At 41.9% G+C, this 27,046-nt stretch overlaps 1 protein-coding gene across 3 annotated transcripts in view; it reads left to right on the top strand.

Annotated features, from left to right (window-relative positions):
* Positions 1–27,046, top strand: part of FAM185A (family with sequence similarity 185 member A) — a 136,499-nt gene that overhangs the window by 27,354 nt on the left and 82,099 nt on the right. For all 3 annotated transcript variants that reach the window (XM_029617032.1, XM_029617033.1, XM_029617034.1), the window contains exon 4: positions 19,814–19,952. In XM_029617032.1, coding sequence (XP_029472892.1) covers positions 19,814–19,952 — 139 coding nt within the window. The remainder of the gene's footprint in view (positions 1–19,813; positions 19,953–27,046) is intronic.

Raw genomic sequence — 27,046 nt, forward strand, 5'->3', positions numbered from 1 at the left:
GACCCTGGGGGGATTAGAGGGCAGCTGGCTCCCAGCCGCTTGGCTGAAAGCACAGGACTTACTACTGATGTTGCTTCATTTGGTGTATAATGTTATGGTCTAATGGGCTGTACGCTTATGTAGCATTTTACTCTAGCAATTTTCCACTGGCTGGGTTGACGTGTACCGTTTTTGAAGAGCTTTAATAATGTCCGTAGAGAGGGTCACTTTCAGCAGCCTGCATTCCAAGCCAATTTTCAGAAGAAAACAGTGCAGGTAGTTTCCTATCGCCTACACTTTGCAGCTCCTACTTTTGTGGACAGAGGTATGGGTTGCAAAACGCTGTGCTTACGTTTGAAAGTCCGAATGTACTTGCGTTTACTCTTCTGATCTAAACACCCTGCTGGGGATGCCTCCGAAGGCCGCGCATTGTGACAACTTGTGCATGCTTTTATGTGGTCTGAGGGAAACCATTCTCAATCAGGGCTATCTAGCTGGCTAGCTACTTTGTTACCCGGCTTAAATCTCTTTGAAAACTTGTCCCAGTGCTACATAAATTACACATGCTCCTGTTTAGTGCAAGAGCTTTTCCAAAAATACGGGATCTAACAACATCTGCAAAAAAAACCCACTAAATTTCTAGTGTGAGATGTCTGGAGCTATAATTTAGTAGTGCTGAGGTCACTTCTGGTAAAAGTATTGAGACATTGTAAGTAGAGGACTTTTTATGGTAGCTAAACATTTTTGCTGTGTCTTCATGCAGGCTAAGACCTCAATTCTGTAAAGCTCAAAGTTGTGCCAGAAAGTATGTATGGAGATATTTGAGGGGAGAGGGGCAGTGCCTAGAAAAAAATGACATTCCTATTGAATTTCATGTAACTTGGTAAGTATAATTTATATAATCCTGTATTTGACCATAGAATATTTATCTGCCTCCTTTTCTCTTGGTAGGCAATTCTTGTCCTTGAGGGCTGCAAACATGCCTGGTTTTCAGGTTATCTATGAGGCAGTACATGCAGATATCTCATGCATCTTCATTGTGAATATCCTAAAAACCAGACTGGCTTGCAGCTCTCAAGGACCAGATATGGTCACCATTGTGTTAATGTAATCTACATATCCCCCCTCTCCTCACTTGTGACATTATACAGTTCTGAAAAAGGAGCAAAAGGATGATAGTGAGTGTGCCCAGTGTCCGATGTCATGATGGGGGTGGAGGGTGGGTATGAAATAAAACCATGTGTCCAAACTTCAGATGATCAAATGCCATCAATGTGGTTGAAATGGGTACTGTAGATTCCACTGAGTACCAGGGGCACTATCGACACAATCGAGCATCACGGGTGACATCAGGCTCTATGAGTGTTGTCTTGCGCCATGGGGGCACCATTGATGCTGGGGTGTTTAAAATGAGTTGTAAAAATAAAGTAAATGGACCTCTCACCTGGAGCATGAGTGGCACTGCATACGTGGCTATAACTTTACTGTGAATTAATTTTGACCAGTGACACCCCCTTCTTTTGATGTGTGTTTACAGTGTGTGAGGGTTCTGGAATACGTTGGGTTTTAAGGGCTTAATTGTGTGATTGTTACCTCAGGGTATGCCATTGAGTGCCTGGGATACTGTCAAGTGCCTTCAGTTGCTGGTCCATGGTGCCTTCAGGTGCTATCGACATTGTTGAGCACCGTGTACACTGTTGGACACAGTTCAACGCTGTTGAGTGCCATGGGTGTCGTTGACACTATCTGGCGCTCTTGGTGCCATGGGCGCCATTGATGCCATGGAGGCAAGCAGTGCCACCAAGCACCATGGGCACCGTTGACACAGTTGGGTGCCAGGGGCACCGTTGACACTTCAGGCACCACTGATGCCATGCATATGATGGCTGTGGTGGGACACAGAGGGCACCACTGAGTACTGTGGGTGCCATAGAGGCAACACTATCAAAATGTTCTTCCAAGCGACATAGGATGACTCCATTGGGGTGCCAGAAGTGCTGTTGACAGTGTTGAGTGTTTGTGTGTGTGTGTGTGTGTGTGTGTGTGTGTGTGTGTGTGCTGCTGACTCCATATAGCGTTGTTAAGATAGTGGGAGTGCTGCAACCACAGTTGAAACCAGCAGTGTTGTTTATTTCTCCGAGCGCTATGGGCTCTGCTGGACACTGTCAATGCTGTTGACCCCGCAAAATGCCACAGGACACCATGGATGGTATTGTTACCATCATGACCACGGATGCTATCGATGCCATTCATGTGGTGGTGGCACCTTCATATATTTGGCACCATAAGGTGCTATATGGCACCAATAGGAAGGGCGCCATCACACACTTTTCGCTGGTTTGTTTTTGTAGTATGCAGCCACTGATGCCAGCAGTTTTGTGGCCTGGCCATAGCATGGAGTTATACCCATGTCCTCTGCAATGTCAAGCATGTACGCGCCATCAATGGCACAACAGAGTGCAGCTCATGGGTGCAAGGCATTGAGTTCCAGGTCGCAGATTAGGCACAGAGCAAAACCATTTCTGGTGAGTGTTTTTCCTCTTGGAAGACATCACATGTTTTTGCATTGCAGTTGCCAATGCACTAGGATATCTTTGCAGAGAATGTGCTCCTATTCACTTTGCTTTTGAGGTGGATACTGGAGCAGTATCATTGGGTTCCCCCCCCCCCCAATGGGGAAGGGGTAGGCCTTTATGGGCCCTCTCCCATTTTGGCTTACCCTTGGGATTCCCTTCTTGAGGAAGCCTTCAGGGTGCATTCCCTGGCAGGTTCGTTGCTTGGACTAGATCCCTGATTCCTATGAATCATTGCAATTCCTTGCAGGTCCCTTTAGAGGAGCTGGGGGTTGGATGGGGAAAGGTAACGAGGGTTGACTGGACTGTTTTGCTGGCATCCTAATGCTTCATTCCTATGGTGGTCTTAGTGTCCAACTATGCAGCCACCTGCGACTAGTTATGTTGCCAAAAGAACCTCATGGATCAGCAACTGTGCCCCACTCCTGTATGGAAAGTAGGGGGGGTTTCCAGGATCGGGATGTCCCACTTCATACACTCAAACAGGTCATTAAGAAATTCTTTAAAATCCAGGATTACAGTGGGCTCTGGTAGAATTAGACCTGTGATAAGGAGACACACAATGTACCAGATGCAAAAAGAACAAAAAGCCTTCTCTATATTAAAAACTAATGAAGTTCTTGAGAAAAACATTGACGTGTTACCAGAAATGAGAAAAAAAACACAATGCATGCAGAATTTCAAGTTCCATAACCAAAAGAAAAATCTAATTCAGATGGATAACTCTGTCAACAGTGGCACAACCGCAAAAGGAATGAGTGAAGTGAATAACAAATCTCAACCAAAGTCTCATAAGGAGTCCAGGAAAAGCAATAACCTTAAAGAGAGTACCTGGAAGGCTATGACCACAAATGCTCATAGTTTGGGAAATAAAATCCCAGATCTACAGGCCCTAATGACAGAGGCAGAATTGGACATTGTTGCTATCACAGAGACATGGTTCACAGAATCTCATGAATGGGATACAACAATACCAGGCTATAACTTGTTAAGGAAGGACAGAGTGGATAGAAAAGGGGGAGGTGTGGCTCTTTATGTCAGAAACAACATCCAAGCATCTGAGCTGCAAGGAAGTTGGGGCAAGGAAGAAGCACTATGGGTTGACCTAAAAAAAGATGACGGACCATCCATTTATATTGGAGTGGTTTACAGGCCTCCAAACCAAAAGGAAGAGCTGGACAGAGATCTGGTTGAAGACATCCATAAGATAGGTAAGAAGGGAGAAGTGGTGATCGTGGGTGACTTTAATATGCCAGATGTAGACTGGAAAATCCCATCTGCAGAATCTAAAAATAGCAGAGCGATAGTGGATGCCATGCAAGTATCTTTGTTCAAACAAATGGTGTTGGAACCCACGAGAGAAGGAGCTATACTAGACTTAGTGCTCACTAATGGAGATAATGTCTCCGATGTCCAGGTGGGCACCCACCTCAGCACCAGTGATCATCAAACGATATGGTTTAATATCACTAAAAGAATAGGGAAAAGAACCACAAAGACCCGAGTTTTACAGTTCAAAAACACAGACTTTGAGGAAATGGGGAAGTACCTGGAGGAAGAACTAAAAGGATGGGAGAATGAAAGAGATGTGGATCAGCAGTGGACCAATCTAAAAGGAGCAATCACCAAGGCAACTGCTCTATATGTTAGAAATGTAAAGAAAAGCAAAAGAAAATTGAAACCTATCTGGTTCTCAAAGGAGGTGGCTGACAAAATTAAAGCTAAAAGAACAGCATACAAGAAATATAAAAGTTCCCAAAGGGAGGAACACAAAGAAGAATATTTGTATCAACTGAGGGAGACAAAGAAATTAATCAAGTTGGCAAAAAGTCAAGCGGAAGAGAGGATTGCCAAGGAGATAAAAAATGGTGACAAAACATTTTCAGATACATCAGCGAAAAGAGAAAGGTCCAAAGTGGTATAGTGAAATTGAAAGGTGGTAATGATCAATGTATGGAGAGAGATGAAGAAATGGCAGAAATATTAAACGAATACTTCAGCTCTGTGTTCACTAAAGAAGACCCTGGAGAAGGACCATCTTTACACAACAAGAAACTGGAGGGAAGAGGAATAGATGAAAATCCTTTTACAGAAGAGAATGTATGGGAACAGCTAAAGAACCTGAAAGTGGACAAAGCCATGGGGCCTGATGGGATTCATCCAAGGATACTGAGGGAGCTCAGAGATGTTCTGGCGGGTCCGCTGTGTGACCTGTTCAATAGATCCCTAGAAACAGGAGTGGTACCAAGAGATTGGAGAAGAGCGGTGGTGGTCCCGCTTCACAAGAGTGGGAACAGGGAGGAGGCTGGCAACTACAGACCGGTCAGCCTCACTTCGGTGGTGGGAAAAGTAATGGAGTCACTGTTGAAAGAGAGAATAGTGAACTATCTACAGTCAGGAGAATTAATGGACCAGAGGCAACATGGATTCACCAGGGGAAGATCCTGTCAGACAAATCTGATTGACTTTTTTGACTGGGTAACCAAGGAATTGGATCAAGGAAGAGCGCTCGATGTCATCTACTTGGATTTCAGCAAAGCTTTTGATACGGTTCCGCACAGGAGACTGGTGAATAAAACGAGAAGCTTGGGAGTGAGTGCCGAGGTGGTGACCTGGATTGCAAATTGGTTGACGGACAGAAGACAATGTGTGATGGTAAATGGAACTCTCTCTGAAGAGAGAGTGGTTTTAAGCGGTGTACCACAAGGATCGGTTTTGGGACCGGTCCTGTTCAATATCTTTGTTAGCGACATTGCGGACGGGATAGAAGGTAAGGTTTGTCTTTTTGCGGATGACACTAAGATCTGCAACAGAGTGGACACGCCGGAAGGAGTGGAGAGAATGAGACGGGATCTAAGGAAACTGGAAGAGTGGTCAAAGATATGGCAGCTGAGATTCAATGCCAAGAAGTGCAAAGTCATGCATATGGGGAGTGGAAATCCGAATGAACTGTATTCGATGGGGGGGGAAAGGCTGATGTGCACGGAGCAGGAAAGGGACCTTGGGGTGATGGTGTCTAATGATCTGAAGTCGGCGAAACAATGCGACAAGGCGATAGCTAAAGCCAGAAGAATGCTGGGCTGCATAGAGAGAGGAATATCGAGTAAGAAAAGGGAAGTGATTATTCCCTTGTACAGGTCCTTGGTGAGGCCTCACCTGGAGTACTGTGTTCAGTTCTGGAGACCGTACCTTCAAAAGACAAAGACAAGATGGAGGCGGTACAGAGAAGGGCGACCAGGAAGGTGGAGGATCTTCATCGGATGACGTATGAGGAGAGATTGAAGAATCTAAATATGTACACCCTGGAGGAAAGGAGGAGCAGAGGTGATATGATACAGACTTTCAGATACTTGAAAGGTGTTAATGATCAAAAGACAACGACAAACCTTTTCCGAAGGAAAAAAATCAGCAGAACCAGGGGTCACGATTTGAAGCTCCAGGGAGGAAGATTCAGAACCAATGTCAGGAAGTATTTCTTCACGGAGAGGGTGGTGGATGCCTGGAATGCCCTTCCGGAGGATGTGGTGAAGACCAGAACTGTGAAGGACTTCAAAGGGGCATGGGATAAACACTGTGGATCCATAAAGTCAAGAGGCTGCCAATGAAGAGTGGGTGACTCGCCAGAATGACGGCTACTGCCTGGAGTCAATACCCTTATTAAATAAACATACACAGGCTTACTGTGACTCCAAAATCGCTCTAAGCTTCAACAGCAAGAGGAAATGTGGAAAAAAGGATTCACACTCACAAAGAGGGGAGTAGCTGGCTTGTTACGGCGGTTACTACCCCAAATCAAATAAGCCTGATACTTCACTTTCAATGCATATACAGCATAGTTCTCTGATTCAACGGCAGGGGAGAAGAAAAACTGATACTTCACACATCCAGAAAAGAGGGTTCGCACTCGCAAAGCAGGGAGTAGCTGGCTTGTTACGGCGGTTACTACCCCAAACCAAATGTGCCTGATACTTCACTTTCGATGCATATCCAGCATAGCTCTCTGCTTCAACGGCATGGGAGAAGAAAATCAACCAATAAGGGCTGTATAACAGTCTGGGTAAAACAAATAAACATGGGTGCAGATTGCTTATTGCGGCGGCTTCTACCCCTAACTAATCAAGCTAGATATTTCACTTGGATGCAGCTCCATCACTGCTCTCTACATTAAAGGTGGGGGTGGAAGGGAAATAGAACCAAGAGCTAAGAGAAACAGATAAGTATGAGAGAGAAAATTTGCGGGGCAGACTAGATGGGCCATTTGGTCTCCTTCTGCCGTCATTTCTATGTTTCTATGTTTCTATGTTTCTATATTGTGCTCTCCCTCCCCTTCGGGGAAGGCAGTATGGTTATTGGCTTTCCAGGGGTAACTTTCGTTGGTGCCCTCTCAGGTACCTTGTTTCCACTCCGGAAGGGGATGTTCTTATCAGGTGGCCTCACAGGTGGCTTCTCTCTGTTCCTTGCTGGATTCAAGAGCCTGTCATGCTGGAGTGCTCACTCCACTATGGCACTACTGCATAGAAGAGCTGCCTCATGGCAGGCAGGGAGTTAAGTATTTGGACTCCCTGCTGTATTGAGGATTTCCTTTTTTGGGAATCTGCTCCCCAGCCACAGATATTGTTTTCTCCCGCATGAAGGGAACCCCTCTTCTGATACCTGCTGGGTGCACCATGCTTGTTTTCACTTTGTGGCCACTCTTGCCACTCTGTGGCGTGTTTGGGTGGTACTCAACCTCTGCGAAAGAGGGTTCTAGTACCTCTGCATCCCAAATGACTTATGTACCTTCGCTCAATTCTCCATATCTGTGGCTACATGTATCAGGGGCAGTTGCTTGAAGGTTGTCATTTTCTCTTTCAGGTGTAATCCTGTTGGTGGGAACGTTCATAAGCAGTCAAGGCAGTCCTTGTCCTTGCAGACGACGTTCCACTTTGTATGCCGTGAGGTTATTAGGTGGAAGTATGAGTTACGGCAATAGGTTTTTGACACCTATGCCAGGTTGGTGAGTAGACTGTTCTTCTGATCAGAATGAACCTGATCTGGTGCCTTTGGGGATTCAGGTTGGTTAAGAAGGGCTTGTTTCTACAGGGGCTGACTCTTGCAACATCCCTGTTTTGTTTTGGTTTTTCCTCTCAGTAGAGAGGTTCTGGACTTCTTCCTCTGGAGGTTCGCTCTCAGTTTACATTGCTCCTGTCTACTGAGAGGGCAGCCTCGGTGGCACCTCCCTGCTGGGATCAGTAGGGGGGTAGTATTGTTGGGATATTGCGCATCATTTATTTCTACAGCCTGGTGGCTGCTGCTTTTCCCTGCAGCTCCGGGCTCTGGAATCTTCATTTTCTTCTGACTTCTAGTCGGAATGTCAAGAGAAGAGCTGTGGCGTGAACTGAAATATTTTGTTGTTTACCTTCAAGGAAAGGTATACCATCCTTTCCTGGTTTTTGGTAAATTCTGGCTAGTACTGCCTTTGGCTTTTCTTGCTTCACTTGGTTGGCCGAGGTGCTTTCCTTTTCACCTGGGCTTATCCTGCCGGGTGGGAGGATATACCTATCAATCGGGCTGATGCAATATGGTGTGCTCGACCGAGCGCACCTTTAGCCCCCGTTTGGCCTCGCGTTTTCGACGTCCTATTTTTACCCCTTATACAGTAAGGGGTAATGGCATGTGGAAAACACGCGGCCAACCCCCCCCTGAAACTAATAGCGCCCGCAACATGCAAATGCATGTTGATGAGCCTATTAGTTAGTCCCGCGAGATCCAGAAAGTAAAATGTGCAGCCAAGCCGCACATTTTACTCTCAGAAATTAACTCCTGCCTTTGGCAGGAGTTAATTTCAGCCAGCACCGGGAAAGTGTACAGAAAAGCAGAAAAAACTGCTTTTCTGTACACCCTCCAACTTAATATCATAGCATATTAAGTTAGAGGCCCCAAAAATCGTAAAAAAAAAAAAAAAAAATCAGCCCGCGGCTTGCAGACTGGAAGATGGACGCTCAATTTTACCGGTGTCTGTTTTCCGAACCCGTGGCTGTCAGCAGGTTCAACAACAGACGCCGGTAAAATTAAGCATCGGCTGCAAACCTGCTGACAACCGCCGCTTCTGCCAATAAGGAGGCGCTAGGGACGCACTAGTGTCCCTAGCGCCTCCTTATTACCGCGGGCCCTCATTTGAATATTAAATCGCGCGCCTAGGAGAGTGGGTGCGCGCCGGCTCTCCCACGCATTTTACTGTATCGGCCCGAATGGAAGTGCCGAGAGTGGGTGAGTTGCTTTGGCAGCTCTCACTACCCATGCTCGGGGTTTCAGAGTGGCGATCCTGTTAGAGGGGAAGCCCTTCCGTTCCTTGGCACTCTTGGTTCCATATCATCTGCCCTTGGGTGGGGGGTTTCAGATCTTTTCTTGAAGTCGTTCAGCAGGTGGGGTCTGCTGCAAACCCTTCTGCTTTTTTCCGCTGTTTTTTCCAAACAATTGCTTTTGTTCTATGCCCATTGCTCCTATCTGGCACAATTATGTGAATGCATTCTGTTCTTCCTCTTCGAATGCTAGTGATCTGCAGTTTTTCTTTCAGGAGGGCTCTCTAGCCCCAGATGAATTTCCGGTTATCTTGTGTCACCGAAGGGAAACTGCAGCTTTTGTCCAAGAGCTCTTTTTCTTGGTTGTGCTCTTTCCTGAAGCCAGGAGGATCTGGGCCTACTGGTACTTGTCAGGGTTAGCTGTCAGAAACTCTGACTGGATTACTTTTTTGTGAGGCAAAGTGTGCGTCTCTCCCTGAGTTCACATCTGCTGCACTTCAGGTTTTTTTTAATATCTGTCTGTTCTATGAGTCTCCGAGTTGTAGAACCCAAATCTTTTTTTCTCTCCTAGGGCCCATTATGTGTTGGCTGCCTCGCAAACAAAAGGGAGAAAGGTGGTGCCTTCAGCACTGTGGGGTTTCCCTGCTTTGTCCTGTTCTGGGCAGCCTGTAGCTTGGGAATCACCCATGTGTGAGGACTGCCATCCTGCTTGTCCTCAGAGAAAACAAAGTTGCTTTCCTGTAAGAGGTGTTTGAGGACAGCAGGATATGAGTCCTCACAATTTCCCTTCTGCCTTCCCTTGGGAGTCTGTTTCTCCATGTTTTAGCTATATTACGGACTGAAAGGCTCTGCCTAGTGGGCAGAAGGATGACTACAGCTGCACATGCTCAGAAGTGCATGAAGCTTTAGAATCTTTGAGATCAAAGTTCCAGGACAGGCTTCCTCGGATGACGTCACACCATGTGAGGACTGCCATCCTGCTGTCCTTGGAGATCACCTGTTACAGATAAGCAACTCTGCTACACAGTTGCCACTGAACCAGTGGGACAGCCAACTGGAATATTTCTAAACCTTGACTTCACACAACTGTATGCTCAACATGTGCGTGTTGGTGGTGAAGGAAACAAAACTGAAGACATCTTAATAAAAAAAAAATCACCATCTAAACAATAAAATCTTGGGGTGGAAAAGGTGAAAATGACAATTAAGTTGCTTTCCAGGACTCGTAACAGTTAATACAGAACTCTCTTGCTGTCACCTTTTCTGGGGCTCGAGCGCAAGGTTTGTGGTGGATTACTGGTTACAATTACTTTTCTAGGAGGTGTCTTTTCAGAAGGTCCAGATGTGTAATGTGACGTTAGCCTCAACTTGCCTTGTGGTTTTTGAAGTTGCGTGTAGTTAGTTTGGTTAAAAAAAAAAAAAAAGTTCTGTTTTTTCTTCAAGCAATTATTCAGCAAAAATACCTGCAGAATTTCACCTGGTTGTGTTCCATAGGTAAAATACTTGACCTCCTCAAATGTTGTTGGAGGAAGTCACTGAGTGATATAAATAGTAGCTTTTTATCTTTTCATGCTGTGTGTATCCTCTGGATGAAAAACAGATCTTGTTCTCGCCAGCAGGAGGAAGTATAGGACTATCAGCTCTAAAGTATCAGCAAAGTTCTAACTATATTACAATTCATGAATGCAAAATAGTGTACTTGGTTTTAAATAATTACAGTGGGGTAAAGCATGACCTCCTACACTGATTTAATTAAGAACTTAAATTGTGGCATATTAAAGATGTGCCTTAAAATAGCGTGAAGGTCGGTACAGACAAAAATTTGCATTTAATTAAGTGCAACATGTACGTAATAGTATTGGAATGTATTTTATTTTGCCTGTGGCAAATTAAACACTTAAACTTATTCCAATTAAAAATTGTACTTTGTAGAATTACAATTTTGTTTCTATGTACTGATTATATTTTCCCAGTTGACGAATTTTAAATGCTGTTTCACACTGTTGTCGATGGCCAGTAAAATGAACTTATAAAACTCCAGCCATTCTTTTTCATGGGATTTCAGTGGAAAGTTGCCAACGGTTTGATAATAAGAAAAGAGAGAACACAACTTGATATTTTTAAATTATTTCAGTCTTGTAGACCATGACATAAATCTAGTCCGTGCATATAAGCAATTTCCCTCCTGGAGGGAAATAGTAAAGATGAGGAATGGTGGAATCTCTTTTGGTCTGATGGTTTCAAACAAATTAATCTCAAAAATCGGGAGCAATGTTTGGAGCCCACCCACAAAGCTGGCCACACTCTGGACCTTATTTTCATAAACTCTGGCATTACGCACTCATCCCCCTCTGTATGTACGCAGGTCCCCTGGTCGGATCACGCATTAATCTCCGCCACCTTCACTATGACAGAAACCCGTAACACTCACCCCATTCAATCTTCGTTTCTCTACAGAAGACCCTGCTCCTCCGAAGACCTCAGCAACCACTTGGCTAAAGAACTTCCGCACATTGACCTTTCAGACCCCAACTCAGCCCTACTATCCTGGAGCAACATCACAGAGACAGTAGCAAATAAATTATGTCCACTATCAACAAAAAAACTCAACCCCAACTCCCCAAAAAGACAACCATGGTTCACCAATGAACTCCGAAAACTCAAACAAAACCTCAGACAGAAAGAAAGCAAATGGCGCAAAGCCCCTTGCCCCAGCACACTATCCGCATACAAATTTGCTCTCCACCACTACAAGAACTCTACCTTAAGGTCAAAAAGGGATTTCTACGCTCACAAGATTCACTACCTTATCTTCGACGCTAAAGCACTATTTTCTTACGTATCCGAACTAACACAAACTAACGCCCCAAAGATCCCTAACGACCAAGCACAATCCAAAGCCGACTAACTGGCACTTTTCTTCCAAAACAAAATCTCCAACCTCTTAACTCTTCTGCCCCCTAGTCCCTCTTCTACTACTAGCTCCTATCATCTCCTAAACAAAAAAAAATCTCTCTTGAATCGTTTGAACCCACCACTGCTTCAGAGATCCAATCTCTATTAAAGAAAATGAAACCTTCCTCCCATCCATTCGACCAAATCCCTACAAAACTATTCCTACTAGTACCTGACACTATTTCCAAACCCTTGGCTGATATCATAAACTGTTCGTTATCTCGGGGGATCTTCCCAGACGCCCTAAAACTGGCATCTCTTAAACATCTCCTAAAGAAACCGAATTTGGATCCAAAAGATCCCAACAACTTCCGCCCTATTTACAATCTTCCTTTTGTAGCCAAGATAATGGAAAAACTAGTTAACTCGCAACTTTCCGATTTACCTAGAAGATCATAAAATACTGCACCCCACCCAATACCGGTTCCGCAAGGCATTAAATACAGAAACCCTTCTCATTTCTCTGACTGACTACCTAATCATGGGCCTGGACAGAGGACACTCCTTTTTACTAATTATCCTTGACCTGTCTGCGGCCTTCGACACCGTCAACCATTCCATTCTCCTTAACCGACTGGCGGACATCGGAATAACAGGAACGGTATTTACATGGTTCAAAACTTTCCTTAGTAACAGAGGTTACAAGGTCAGAATCAACAATAAAGAATCCCCTCGCTACAACTCATCACTAGGAGTTCCTCAAGGTTCCTCTCTTTCCCCCACTCTCTTCAACATATACCTACTTCCACTTTGCCAGCTGCTAACTAACCTTAAACTAAAACACTTCCTTTATGCCGACGACATGCAAATATTGATCCCCATTAAAGAATTCATTACAAAAACACTCGAGCACTGGGAAATCTGCCGACGAGACATCAACCTTCTCCTCCCTGATACTAAATTCAGCGAAGACTGAACTCCTCTTCATCTCCCCGGAAAACAGTAATACCACACAAAGTGCACCATCTAACATCTTTGTCACCCAAGCAAGAGACCTAGGAATATTAATCGACAACCGTTTGAATTTAAAAACATTCATCAACCGCACTACCAAGGACGGCTTCTATAAACTGCATGTACTAAAAAGAATTAAATAGACAAAGAAATTGGGATCAGCTAGTCTCTAATGTATCAAAAGAAAAAATTGACCAGCTGTATATGAATAAGTGGTACGGACAAAATTTATTAAAAGCCAATCTTTATTCTACTATGGTCAAAATTTTTTTTAAAAAAGTGTTTTTGATATAGAGACAGAAACCTCAGAACTGGTAAACCTTGTATTTTTTGCAAAGGTTTTTGAAAAACCAGTAAGTTCGATCATAGGTTTCCTGTTGTCTCTTTTTTTGTTTTTTCTTTAAAAAGATTTTGACTTATATGTATCTTATTGGACATAATGTTCTAAATGTTTGATGAGACTTGACATATTGTGTTGGAATGAACTTCCCTTACAGTTTTGTGTTACCATTAGTAGCACAGCCGTTATTTTCTGGCTTGTAAATTTTAAGCTGATTCGGTTAATATACCATAAATTCACCTCAATGTGTATTTAGTTCAAATTTTTCACTGAGAAAGTTCTTATGCCTTTTCACGTTACAGAATGTCCTTTGAAAACAGTGTCCGTATCAACTTGGGAATACAGCCCAGGTTAAAACAGGCAAAATAGTTATTGTAACTTTATGCCTTTAGACAAAATGACATAATTTGAAGACTTATTGCTTTGCCTTCTATAATGTAGCACTAATTTTATAAACTTGTTGCATTATGAATGTTTCAAAACAAGTCTGTGCTTATAATCCCCGCCACAATGTTGCACTTATCTTTCAAACTTGTTGCGATATCTTTCACCGCTTGAAACAAGTGTGTGCCTAGAATCGCCAACGTCAACGTTTCACATGTAGTTTCTTCAGGGCAGATTGAAACTGTCTGTGGCTGGTAACAAGCGGGCTTCTAACCTTTGCAAAAAATACAAGGTTTACCAGTTCTGAGGTTTCTGTCTCTATATCAAAAACACTTTTTTAAAAAAATTTTGACCATAGTAGAATAAAGATTGGCTTTTAATAAATTTTGTCCGTACCACTTATTCATATACAGCTGGTCAATTTTTTCTTTTGACTAAAAAGAATTAAACCACTCCTTCACTTTCAAGACTTCGGAACGGTCCTCCAAGCCGTAATTTTCTCCAAGATAGACTACTGCAACTCTATCTTGCTGGGTCTCCCTTCCTCCTCCATTAAACCTCTTCAGATGCTCCAGAACGCGGCAGCCAGAATTTTGACAAACACCAGAAGAAGAGACCACATCTCTCTCATTCTCAAAAATTTACACTGGCTACCAATACATTTCAGAATTCTTCACAAGTCCATTACCATCATCCATAAAACCATCCATTCCGAAGCCCCTCTTAGCCTTCAAATCCCGCTCAGACTACACTCCTCATCCAGACCCATCAGGGAAGCCTACAGAGGATCCCTACAGGTCCCCGAAACCAAAGCTACACACCATCTATCCTTCAGAGAACGGGCCTTCTCTACAGCGGGACCATCTATATGGAACGCTATTCCCCCTGACCTCAGACAGGAACCATGCTTATTATTATTGGTTGTTTAGACAAGCCTTTCCTGAACCTAACTGACTCACCTAACTGAACTAACAGACTGACTGCAACAACCATTAAGATACATTTCAGCACTATGTAAATAATTATTTCCTCTTCTTACTGTTAAACTACTCCTGCTTCTCTTCTTCTTCCCCCAGTTCCTGCTTCCCCTGCTTTATTGTAACTTTCTTGCTTCTCTCCACTTGTTAAATGTTCAAGGTGATTTTATCATGAATGCCAGTATAGAAAAGCTCTAAATAAATAAATAGGCTGAGGTACAGCATTACTGTCTTGTTCCTTCACTCATCTGGTGAAGGGAGTTTGGTTTTCAAAAGCAATTCACAGATGCATTGAGTTAGCCCAATAACAAAAAAAAAAGGTGTCGCCTACAACCTGTCTGAGGCTTTCTGAAGAGCACTAGGTGCTGGTATGTGGGCCATGTTGGATGGAACTCTGGACGTTTGCAGTGAGGGAGATCAGGAACCTTTTTGGCTGAGAGAGCCATGAACGCCACATATTTTAAAATGTAATTCCATGAGAGCCATACAATATGTTTAAAACTAAATACAAGTAAATGTGTGCATTTTATGTAAGATCACAGTTTTAAAGTACAATAAGTCTCTGAAAATATTACACCAGGCCTTAAGACACCAATACATCTCCTATTAGGAAAACGGACCAAGTCAGGCTGCTATAGAGTCCTACACAGAAACTACACGCCAGCAGAAAACCTCACCTGAATCACGTGCTGACCCTCACCTAACATAGAATAAAGAGACCAAAACGCATAACTAGAAGCATGCAGAAAAAACTGAATTGGAAACTGCAACAAACCAGAGTCTCTGTATGCAGTGTAACAAAGGAAAAAAAGAAACATCACCCATCCTTATAAAACAAATCAAGAAATATAAAATCATCAGCAGTAAAACTGTACTAACAAAAAGAACATATTTCGAAACAGCTGATGAGTGGAATATCCAATAATTAAAAACTCATATAAAAAATTTCCAGATACCAACCAAATATTTCAAAATAGCAGACACAAAGACCCAGTAATGAAAAATAATAAGGATACAAACATTTTTTTGCTCTGCATACCTGGGAACGTTTGATATCCAGATGTCCTGAGATTGTTCTGAATTAGCAGGAGGGAGGGGTGGTTTGCTTGGAATTTTCTCCTCTCTGTCACATACCAGCGCTCTCTCTCACACTGGCTCTCAGTTACACACCTATACACACATGCTCTCAGTCACTCACATATACACATGCTTTTTCTCTCTCACTTATATAGGCTCTTAATTACACATTTTCACGCTTACACACACACACAGGCTTTCAATCACATAAATACATGCTGTCTTTTTCTCTCACACACAGACTCTCATTCTCATGCTTACAAACATGTCCTCTCTTTCTCTTTTACACACAGGCTCTCAATCACATACTCACATGCTCCATCACCTAAACCAGCTCTCAATCACACACAGACACACATGCTCTCTCTTACTTATACACACAGGCTCTTAATCATACATACACATGATCTCTCTCACACACAAAGGATCTCAATCATACACACATACTCTTTCACACAAACAGGTTTTCAATCACAAACTTACACATACAGGTTCCCAATCGTAAACTTACATTCATGCTCTCTCTCTCACAGGCAGGCTCTCAATCACAGACATACTCTCTTTCACATATACAGGCTCTCAATCATTCACATACATGCAATCTCTCACTCACACACACAGGATCTCAAACACACATGCTTGCTCGCTCATTCACTCTCTCTCTTCCCCACCCCCACCCCCACCCCGGGAACTCACGGCAGGAGGAGTCCCATCGGCCGCGGTTGAAGCTCTTCTTCATTTTCCTCCGAGCCGCGCTGCACAGTCTTCTTTTTGTCGGACCGACGCTGACCACACTAGCGTGGTCTCTTCTTCCCGCGCACGCACCCGATGCTCACCACTTCCTCTTCCGGGCCGCGGGGGGGGGCGGGAAGAAGACAGTATGCCGGTGCCGCCGACTCCAGCTATTCTGCCGCGTTCCCCCCGGGCTGACAGCATTTTAAGCCCAGGCGGAGGAGGATCGGGGAGCAGCTGGGTCAGCGGGGGACTGGAAAGTGTGGCGACACACTTATTTAGTAGATTTGTCTGCGAGCCAGATGCAGCCATCAAAAGAGCCATATCTGGCTCGCGAGCCATGGGTTCCCGACCCCTGGCTTATGGGCTCAACTTGGGAAGAATTTGCTTCTTGTTGGAATGTGTTTGCAACAGCTTTAATAGTGACTTATGGATTGGATAAGTTCTTGGAGGAGAAGTCCATTACCTGCTATTAAGTTCACTTAGAGAATAGCCACTGCCATTAGCAATGGTTACATGGAATAGACTTAGTTGTTGGGTACTTGCCAGGTTCTTATGGCCTGGATTGGCCACTGTTGGAAACAGGATGCTGGGCTTGATGGACCCTTGGTCTGATCCAGTATGGCATTTTCTTATGTTCTTCTTCTTATGGATTGCTACTTGGAATCTTTCGTGGGTATTCTCTTCTCTGAGATTATTTCTGTACACAGATATACTAATAAAGGTTAACAAACAAAAAGGGATCCCCTTGTATTATTTTTATTAAACTAACTTAATACATTTCTTGACTAGCTTTCATTTGTGTGTTTGTTTAAAAGGATTTATTACCCTCCCTTCCTACATTCAGGGCAGGGTACATTATTGAACATACATAGATCAGAAGTACAAAATAATGCAATGTATTACATATTCATCCGAGAGGGAACATTGCCTATCTAATGACTATATATTAGAAACATAGGTGTTAACTCCAGTAAGACAGAAGAACAAGATAATACAGCAGGGGTACAAAATTGTACAACACATTACATACTTTTTAAAAGGGGCATTGCCTATCAAATGACTACATATTAGATAGATAGGGGTTAACTCCTATCAGACAGAGGAATTAAGAGGGGCCAGTGATAGGTTACAAACAACTCGTTTGGAAGTTAAAATGCTGCTTTCTTCCTGTCTAAAACAGAATGAGCAAAATATATTATTGCCAGAAAAAAAAATATTACAGTGGGGGTAGGGTGAGGTTTGATGTGAACTAACGCAGTAACCCCACTACATAGTATATTTATGAATTTTGAACTTTGCACTAGCTGACTTTGAGTTTGTATGCAACACTTAAGAACATAAGAACATGCCATACTGGGTCAGACCAAGGGTCCATCAAGCCCAGCATCCTGTTTCCAACAGTGGCCAATCCAGGCCATAAGAACCTGGCAAGTACCCAAAAACTAAGTCTATTCCATGTTACCATTGCTAGTAATAGCTGTGGTTATGATCTAAGTCAACTTAATACTTTATTTAATGAAACAACCACATTGTATATTGGTGAACCTTACTGATAGATTTTACTTGGGTTTTTGGGATGAATTTGTTTGATACTACCATTCATTTGAACTCACCTTTTTTGTTTGTATTTTTATTTTTGTTTGTATTTTGGAATCTATTCTGGTTCATGAGAGAAGGAGTTACGATTTTCTTGTTGCATAAGTAAGGTGAGATTAAATGTTACATTTTATTTATTTAAAAATGAATATCCCACCTATCACCAATTCTAGACTGGTACATTTGCATTTTGTGTCAGAAATAATTTCTAGCTCATGATATGATGTGTGGTTGAGATATTTTATACACATACCCAGAGATAGACCCCCTCACATCCCCCGGGAGTGAAGGGTGTCTCTGCCATTATGTAACACTGACCCCTGCTAGCTGGCTCCCTTTGTGTCTTGGAGCTGTTGTGTGCTGCTGCAGGACAGGAGATCTGGGTTTCATTCTGTTTCTCAGATGGGCCGGGACTGAGGATGCTGTTTAGACAGCATTCCGCTCCTCTAGAGTGATGGAGTGTCTGCCATTATACAGAACATGATCTTTGCTTGAGGTTGGTGGGGGTGGGGAGGGGATGATGGCAGGAAAGGGGGGAGAGGCCTAGCCATTACCCAGTGGTCATGTGTCTAGACTCTGGACGTATATGCACTAGGTGTCCAGAGGCAGCTGCAGTCTGTAACTCCTGGCAGAGGTCTGTTGCTGTGATGGCTGAGCTAGATACACCACAAAATAACTTTTCCTGTTTGGGAACTCTCAATGACACATTAAGCTTTTTGTATTAGAGTAAGTGGTTTACCCCTTTTTTTTTTTGTTACACATTTATTATACTGCCATATTTATAAAAAAAAAACCATTTTTGAATGGTTTTTAGATACATATTTGTTCTTCTTCGTGATATATATATATACCCCCTGAGGAAGCCCTTTTGGACGAAACATATGGCCTTTGTCAGGGTTCCTTTGTTTAGGGCTTTCACATTCAATGAGTGTTTCCAGCTTCTATCAACTTTTGAATTGTTCCACAGTTGAATCTTTTGAATTATTCCATGGTTGCATACAAGCTCATTAGATAGTAAAGGGCATTTTTATACTACAGTCTCTTTGAATATAAAGGACATTTCTATAATACTCACATTGCACTTCAATATTATATTTTCTGCTATATTGTATACGTTTTTTCTGTATTGTATTGTCACTACTTTGATTTTTTTTGTGATTTCTGTAGTTGTAATATTTAATGATTATAGTAAATTTAAAGTCTTTGATTAAATTAAAATATATAGCCATGTGTGCAGTTATTTTATGCTTATTTGTTGTTGGTATCCAGAAAACCCAGCTTGTTGGGTGAGGGTTGAAGACCAACTTGGAAACCACTGAGGTAATGGATAGAATTTAGAGCGAAAATTGATTTAGGAGTCTAGTGGCAGTCATTAGAAATTTTAAGAGGTGAGCCAATGACATGCCAAGCCTTCAAAGCCAAGTGATGGCAGTAATATGATCATCTGAGCCAAATGTGACTCAGAGATCAAGGAAAACAAGAACAGAAGATTTATCCCACTGAAGAAAAAGCATTTACTATGGCATCATTGCCCACAGTTTTGACTTGAGCCAAACTTTTTTGTTCTGTCTAGTATATGAGATGTACTTTTCTACATCTCTTGAGAGCAAATATTTAAAACCTGTAGTTATTTACTGCTACTGTATCAAGATTTTGGAGAGCTATGGACTGAATGCAATTTTCTGCTAATGTGATCTTTGTTATTCCCCTTTTTTTGTTGTAACTTGTTTGTTTAGTCATATTTTTTCCTCACCCTTTAGCACAAACACCTCTTGAAAGTTAAAAAAAAAAAAAAAAAGGCACAGTAACTGCAATTATAAAAATCACCAAGATACAATGCGTAATTCAAAAATAAAAACGTGAAACTTCAAATTTTAATAGTCATCAAAAGCACAATAAAAAGCAGGATATGTTCTTCTGTTTTAAAAGCTCACTTGGGCTTCTGTTGTTTTTTTTTTATAGATTGTGGATGTTGATAAACTGCAGGGGAACTGCATTAAGGTTTCTACTGAAGATGGTCGGTTGAAAACAAAGTATCTTTATGCAGAGTCCTCGTTTTTGTCTTCTGCTGCGGGTGATATTACATTGGGAAATGTTCATGGTAAGACTGTCAAGAATGAGTGCAATCTTGAAGTTAGTAGCAATTTACATATTCGCTGAAGTTGTGAGTCACAATAGCACCATCCCTCAAACTACAACCAGACAAAACTCTGTAATCCCACTAAATAAAACAAGATAGAAGAAAGATGTGATCATTATTTGCAAGTTGTTTTAATAATTAACAAGCTACTGGACCTTGAAACCACTGTTACTTGCTGCCTTCTAATTAAGATCTACATTACTTATAGGATTTTGGCTGATATATTAATCTTTTTTATTAGAATTTGATGTGCTTTAGGGCTATGGTGTGTGTTGTCATAATGAGTGACATTGTTTTCAGCAATGGCATGGCATCAGAAATAGGCAAGCTGAATTTGGCCCATCCTGCTACTCCAGTTCCAATCTTATTACTTTAAACTGAATATTTTAATTCTACACTATAAAATGCCTGTTTTAAGTGAAGCAGCCGCATGGTTTACATTGAACAATCTGCACATCAGTCTGAATAAGATTGAAGTTTTATGTATTAGCAAGACTGAAATTCCTTGTTGGACTATTCAGCCTACTTTAGAGGAAGTTTCTCTTCCAATCATACCTCAGGTTCATAGCCTGGAAATCATGTTGGATTTCACTTCTCAGTGAAATCCCAAATCTCTTTGATTACTTGGCCCGTTTTCCAATTATACACTTTGCACCCATGAGGGTGCTTTGAAAAAGTTATTTTCCTATGAGGCTAGACTAGTTAAGTAGAAAATAATTACTTCATTGTGAAATTGCACTGATCAGACTTGTAAAACTATTTAATGTTGTTGACATGCCAGAATATGCTTAAATGCTAGAATGTATGCTAAAAATCAAAAAGTTTGTTAATATTAAACACTGAGTTTCGTTTTGCCTTCTGGGCTCAATTTACAAGAAATTACGTGACTTAGAAGAATCCAAGCCCTAATAACATATATGAGATAAAATTATAATTCCAACCGGTTAGGCAATATTATGCGTACAAATAAACTAGCTCATTCGTGTGTAAATTGGAGGTGTGACCAATTTATTGTGTCAACAATGATCTGAGACAGCTTTTGAATTGCCTTGCTGCTAGTCTTGCACTCTCCTGGAATATCTCACAATTTATCTAAATAAAAATCTATCTTTTAACTGCTGATATTAACAGTTTATTTTAATAGCCCACAACACACCTTTTATTTAGATTCGCATTAACAACAAAAAAAACCCCTCCAATATACAATTTAAATCAGTAGTATGAATGCTTTTTAAATGCATTGCAATTAACCAGCAAAATTGAGATTCTCCTCTTTTTATTCTGATTGAATGTATTTTGCTAAAGAATATACACAAAAGTTTTTGAAAGCTCTTCCTTATTAATGAATTCCATCACTATGGAACTTTTTAAGCAAGGACTGCCGCATTAACACAGGCTGTCTTAAACCAACTATTTTGAATATCTTTGGAATAGTGCTGCCAGGCAACTGAAAATTTGTGACTAACCATACAGAGGAAATGGTAAATGGGACACTAGATACCCTCTGTACAGCCACATTGTGACACAAAAAAAAAAGCCTGGAGTCACAGGAACTTTTCAATAGAAGTAATTAACATCACAACTGTGGCTAACTGTGAAGAGATTTGGCAGACGTGATGTGATGCTCTCACCGCTGAAGTTAGCATAAGTATCAGTGTGACTGAGCAGCTTCCTGGAGAGAGAGAGAGAGAGAGAGAGAGGAGGAATGGACCACCTGAAAGGGCCCTAAATTGCCTCTTGATCCAAGTCGGCAGGTCCAGAGCTGATATGGCAAAATGGAGGATAATTTACCAGACCTGCAATTGTGATGAGGCACAGACCATGCAACACATTTTGACCTTCCTAATGCTTGAGGATCACCAGGATCATAAGAACATAAGAAAATGCCATACTGGGTCAGACCAAGGGTCCATCAAGCCCAGCATCCTGTTTCCAACAGTAGTCAATCCAGGCCATAAGAACCTGGCAAGTACCCAAAAACTAAAAAATTGCTAATGGCAGTGGCTATTCTCTAAGGGGCGGATTTTAAAACAATATGCGCGCAGGTACTTTGTTCGCGCCACTGGCGCGAACAAAAGTACACCAGATTTTATAAGATACGCGCGTATCTTATAAAATCCGGGGTCGGCGCGCGCAAGGGGGTGCACATTTGTGCAACCTGCACGCGCCGAGCCCAGCACGGCCTGCCTGTTCCCTCCGAGGCCGCTCCGATTTCGGAGCGGCCTCGGAGGGAACTTTTCTTCGCGCCCCCCCCCCCCCCCCCCCCCCGGCCCTATCTAACCCCCCCTTACCTCTGTCGGCAAAGTTACGCCTGCTGAAAGCAGGCGTAACTTTGCGCACGTCGCCGGCAGCCCCGCTCCGTCCTCCGGTCCCGGGGGTGTGGTCCAGAGGCCTCGCCCACCCCCGAAACGCCACGTCGTTTCGGGAACGCCCCCGGACACGCCCCCTCCCTCCCCGTTTCGAAAGCCCCGGGACTTACGCGCGTCCCGGGGCTTTACGCGCGCCGGCGGCCTATGCAAAATAGGTGCGCCGGCGCGCAGGGGTTTTAAAATCCACCCCTAAGTGAACTTAATAGCAGGTAATGGACTTCTCCTTCAAGAACTTATCCAATCCTTTTTTAAACACAGCTATACTAACTGCACTAACCACATCCTCTGGCAACAAATTCCAGAGTTTAATTGTGCGTTGAGTAAAAAAGAACTTTCTCAGATTAGTTTTAAATGTGCCCCATGCTAACTTCATGGAGTACCCCCTAGTCTTTCTATTATCCGAAAGAGTAAATAACCGATTCACATCTACCCGTTCTAGACCTCTCATAATTTTAAACATCTCTATCATATCCCCCCCTCAGTCGTCTCTTCTCCAAGCTGAAAAGTCCTAACCTCTTTAGTCTTTCCTCACAGGGGAGTTGTTCCATTCCACTTATCATTTTGGTAGCCCTTCTCTGTACCTTCTCCATCGCAATTATATCTTTTTTGAGATGCGGCGACCAGAATTGTACACAGTATTCAAGGTGCGGTTTCACCATGGAGCGATACAGAGGCATTATGACATTTTCCGTTTTATTCACCATTCCCTTTCTAATAATTCCCAACATTCTGTTTGCTTTTTTGACTGCCGCAGCACACTGAACCGACGATTTCAATGTGTTATCCACTATGACACCTAGATCTCTTTCTTGGGTTGTAGCACCTAATATGGAACCCAACATTGTGTAATTATAGCATGGGTTATTTTTCCCTATATGCATCACCTTGCACTTATCCACATTAAATTTCATCTGCCATTTGGATGCCCAATTTTTCAGTCTCACAAGGTCTTCCTGCAATTTATCACAATCTGCTTGTGATTTAACTACTCTGAACAATTTTGTGTCATCTGCAAATTTGATTCTCACTCGTCGTATTTCTTTCCAGATTATTTATAAATATATTGAAAAGTAAGGGTCCCAATACAGATCCCTGAGGCACTCCACTGTCCACTCCCTTCCACTGAGAAAATTGTCCATTTAATCCTACTCTCTGTTTCCTGTCTTTTTAGCCAGTTTGCAATCCACAAAAGGACATCGCCACCTATCCCATGACTTTTTACTTTTCCTAGAAGCCTCTCCTGAGGAACTTTGTCGTACTTGCTACAAGTGTTTGAGAGGGGGAACAATTCTGTACCTCTGGAAAATAAATTTTAATTCCAACTGGTGTGATATTTTAATTTAAAGATCCAATTCTGATCTTTCTGTGCTAGGATCAAACCTGTCCTGGAGGGCCACCAGCCAGTCGGATTTTTGGGATATCCACAATGAATATGCATGAGAGAAAATTTGCATGTTATGGAGGCAGTGCATGCAAATTTTCTCTCATGCATATTCATTGAGGATATCCCAAAAACCCGACTGGCTGGTGGCCCTCCAGGACAGGTTTGGGGACCCCTGATCTAATGTTTGGGTATTTGCCAGGTACTTGTGATTTGGATTGGCCACTATTGGAAACAGGATATTGGGCTTGATGGACCCTTGGTCTGACCCAGTATGGCATTTCTTATGTTCTTACAATATGGATTTTGGAGGACAGTTAGATGGATTTGCGATTGCTGATAAATGTATAATTTCAGTTTTGGAGGAAGTGAGTTTCAGACATTTGTATGATTGTCTTAATGCAAAGTTCTGCAAGAGACAGTATTGGATCATGAAGTGTTATAAGAAATTAAAAACTTGATGTCACTTTAAATTTTGAAATTTACTCTGAAACTATAAAGAAGCTGATACAGTGGGAGTAATTATATATTGAAAAGTAAAGCAGAGAGGGAGGAGCCTTGGAATACACCTGAATGAACTGAATACCCATTAGATTTATGTGGCCAATATTCCCTTGCTGAGGATGGTTGAGTAAATAGGAAGTGAACCATTGTTAAAACAATACCAGCAATACTGATGGATTTTAAGCATGTGAGTAGGATATTATGGTCAAGGGTATCAAAGACTGTGGTTATGTCTCTAGTAAGATTAGTATATAGTCTATATTGGAATCAAATCCATGTATAATGGTATCACAGGAAGGTAGACGTAGGGTTTGTATGCTGATCTAACTTGTTAATTTACCTGTGTCTGGACCTTTTGCTCAGTATGTCCTATGCCCAACTGAACGGTAACAGAGTGAGTTGAGCGGTAACGTGTCCTTGGGGGGGGGTGTCTCGTTGAGCATGATCAAGAGAACCTCTTCCTTGCTGCCTACACGGCTAGAGAAGCTTTTGCATTGGGAAGGGAGTTTCCTCTTGATACTGCGCTTGATTGCTCAGCCTGCGGTGCGGGAATCCCTGGATGATGCTATCAGTGTGGAGACACAGAGAGAGAGGTTTGGTGCAAGGTTGTGAGGTGTCAACAGAGAGGGGAGATGGTGTCACTATAATGGGAGCCAATGTTTGTGAGCAAGTTAGTCTTGGAGGGGTCTGATGTGTTTGAGGAGCTACAGAGGGAAGAACAGGCTCAGGTAACTGATTCTACAAGCAGCTTTCTGAGTTTGGATGGGTTGGTTGTTCTAGTAGCTGTGAATCTCCTTTCGGATTTGGGTAGAGCTGATTGAAGTAATCCGGATCCCATGTACCTGCAGAAAGCTTGTCAGGTGCTTGGAAAGATGTTTCAAACTGAGAATATTTTGTTGGAGTCTGTTTCATGGCTGAGGAATTTTTCTAAAAGTATGAATCCAAACTGATCAAGCAGGATAAGAGCCTTAGCAATTTGGAAGAGAGCATATCCTCCTTTTAGAGAACATGTATTCACTGGGACAGCCCATATTAAAGACAGTTTATCTATTCCCAGTAAATTGGAATGGACTGAGAATATGTTGAAGGAACTTGCACCTTTTGAATTTCCCAATAATATTATCTGCATCTGAGTTATTTAAGAAATATCTGTGGGAAGTGTTGCTATCATCTCAAGAAAAGGACACGGCCCTTTCTAGTATTTATTATTTTCCTAAGATGAAGAGGAGTGATATTGGGGAGGAGAGGGATTTGGATACTTTGATATCCTTGAATAAGTTAGATTTATCTGTTTGTTTTTTTTTTTGGGGGGGGGGGTTAAGAAATCTCTCTAGCTGTAATATCTACTGGGACTATCTTGCTGGTCATATTTTGCTCTGAATTAGATAAAAATTTTGTACTTGTGCAATATTTCAAATATAGAGCGAGCGTTTGTTTCTTTTGTGGTCAGAAAGTCCAGATTTTTCTTGATTCCAAAGCTACTCAGGCTTTCTTCCAGGCGAAACAAGAGTTGACTTGGTGCAGCTTGAAATGTCCTTGTAAATGTGTAGTATTTTATTTTGTTTTACCCTCTCCATTTGGATAGATTTCTTGAGGATAAAAATGCTGGATACTATGTCTGTGATTTTGATTCAGTGATAGTAGATCTTAAATTTTTAATTTCCATATTGATCTAGTACATAGCTCAAGATAATGGCAGTTAGTAATTTAGGAGCAAATGACTGTATTGTTTTATAATTATTTTATTTTATGTATATGTGATTGTCTGTGTGATTGTTTTAATTCTGTTATAAATTGCTTTGGAAGATTTGATCTGGAAGGCAATAAATAATTTTAAATAAATAAAAATAGCTTGACACTGGTGGAATAGAGATCTAAAGGTTCCAAGATGAATTTTATATTAGGCCATATTTAGAAGTTTTTTCCCAATATTGGTGCATATTCTCCTTCTTCCCTACCCCCTTCCCATTTATGTACTTAACAAATTGTGTAGGTATGTATTTTGTTACCATATCTTGTTTTTCTTTCATGGTTACCCTTCATTGCCATCTCAACCTGTGTGTGTCAACTTGAGTTTATATTATCAGCCCAAACATTCCAAGGGTGTGCAATTTTGGAACAGGACTATTTTATTATTTCCTGTATTGCTGTGGTTTGTTTAATGATTGTGCTATTCTGTGATGCATAATAGTTTAATTTGAAACACATTAAAAATAACAGATGTATTTTGTCTGATCACTTGTGCTTTCTTTAAATGCTACACATCTTACAAATTCTGCCAAGGGTATGTAAACTTATGAGCACAACTGTAATTGCATAGAAGACTTCATCTAGTTGCATTTTCTGTGGGCTGCTTCTTGGCACAAATAATTTGCATCCTAAAGTAGCAGCATTTAGAATGATTGATAGGCTGAATTATTGCTTGAAAAAGTAATAGCTAGCCATAAATGAAAGGTTTCACTGTCTACTTTGGAAATTCATGGGGCACAGCTAAATACACAAATTTAAAAAGTGATTTTGAAAGCATTTTCCATGTATGTTGTTAAAAAGAACAAATTGCTTTCCAGCTGGTTTTTGCAGGAGCAAGTAGTTGTTTTAGCCAATACAAACAGAGAACATGCTGGAATTTGACTGAGAAATTTTGTCATGAATAGATGGAAAGTCATTTATGCATGATGTATGTATGGCCCGTTGATTTAAAGCCATTGGAGATTTATTTTTTAGGTATAGAATGGATAAAAGTCCTTCTTGAATATGGACTATAGTATAATAGAGTGAAAAGGGAACTCAATAGGTCATCT

The sequence above is a fragment of the Rhinatrema bivittatum genome, chromosome 9, assembly GCF_901001135.1.
Source record: "Rhinatrema bivittatum chromosome 9, aRhiBiv1.1, whole genome shotgun sequence".
NCBI classification, from domain to species: domain Eukaryota; kingdom Metazoa; phylum Chordata; class Amphibia; order Gymnophiona; family Rhinatrematidae; genus Rhinatrema; species Rhinatrema bivittatum.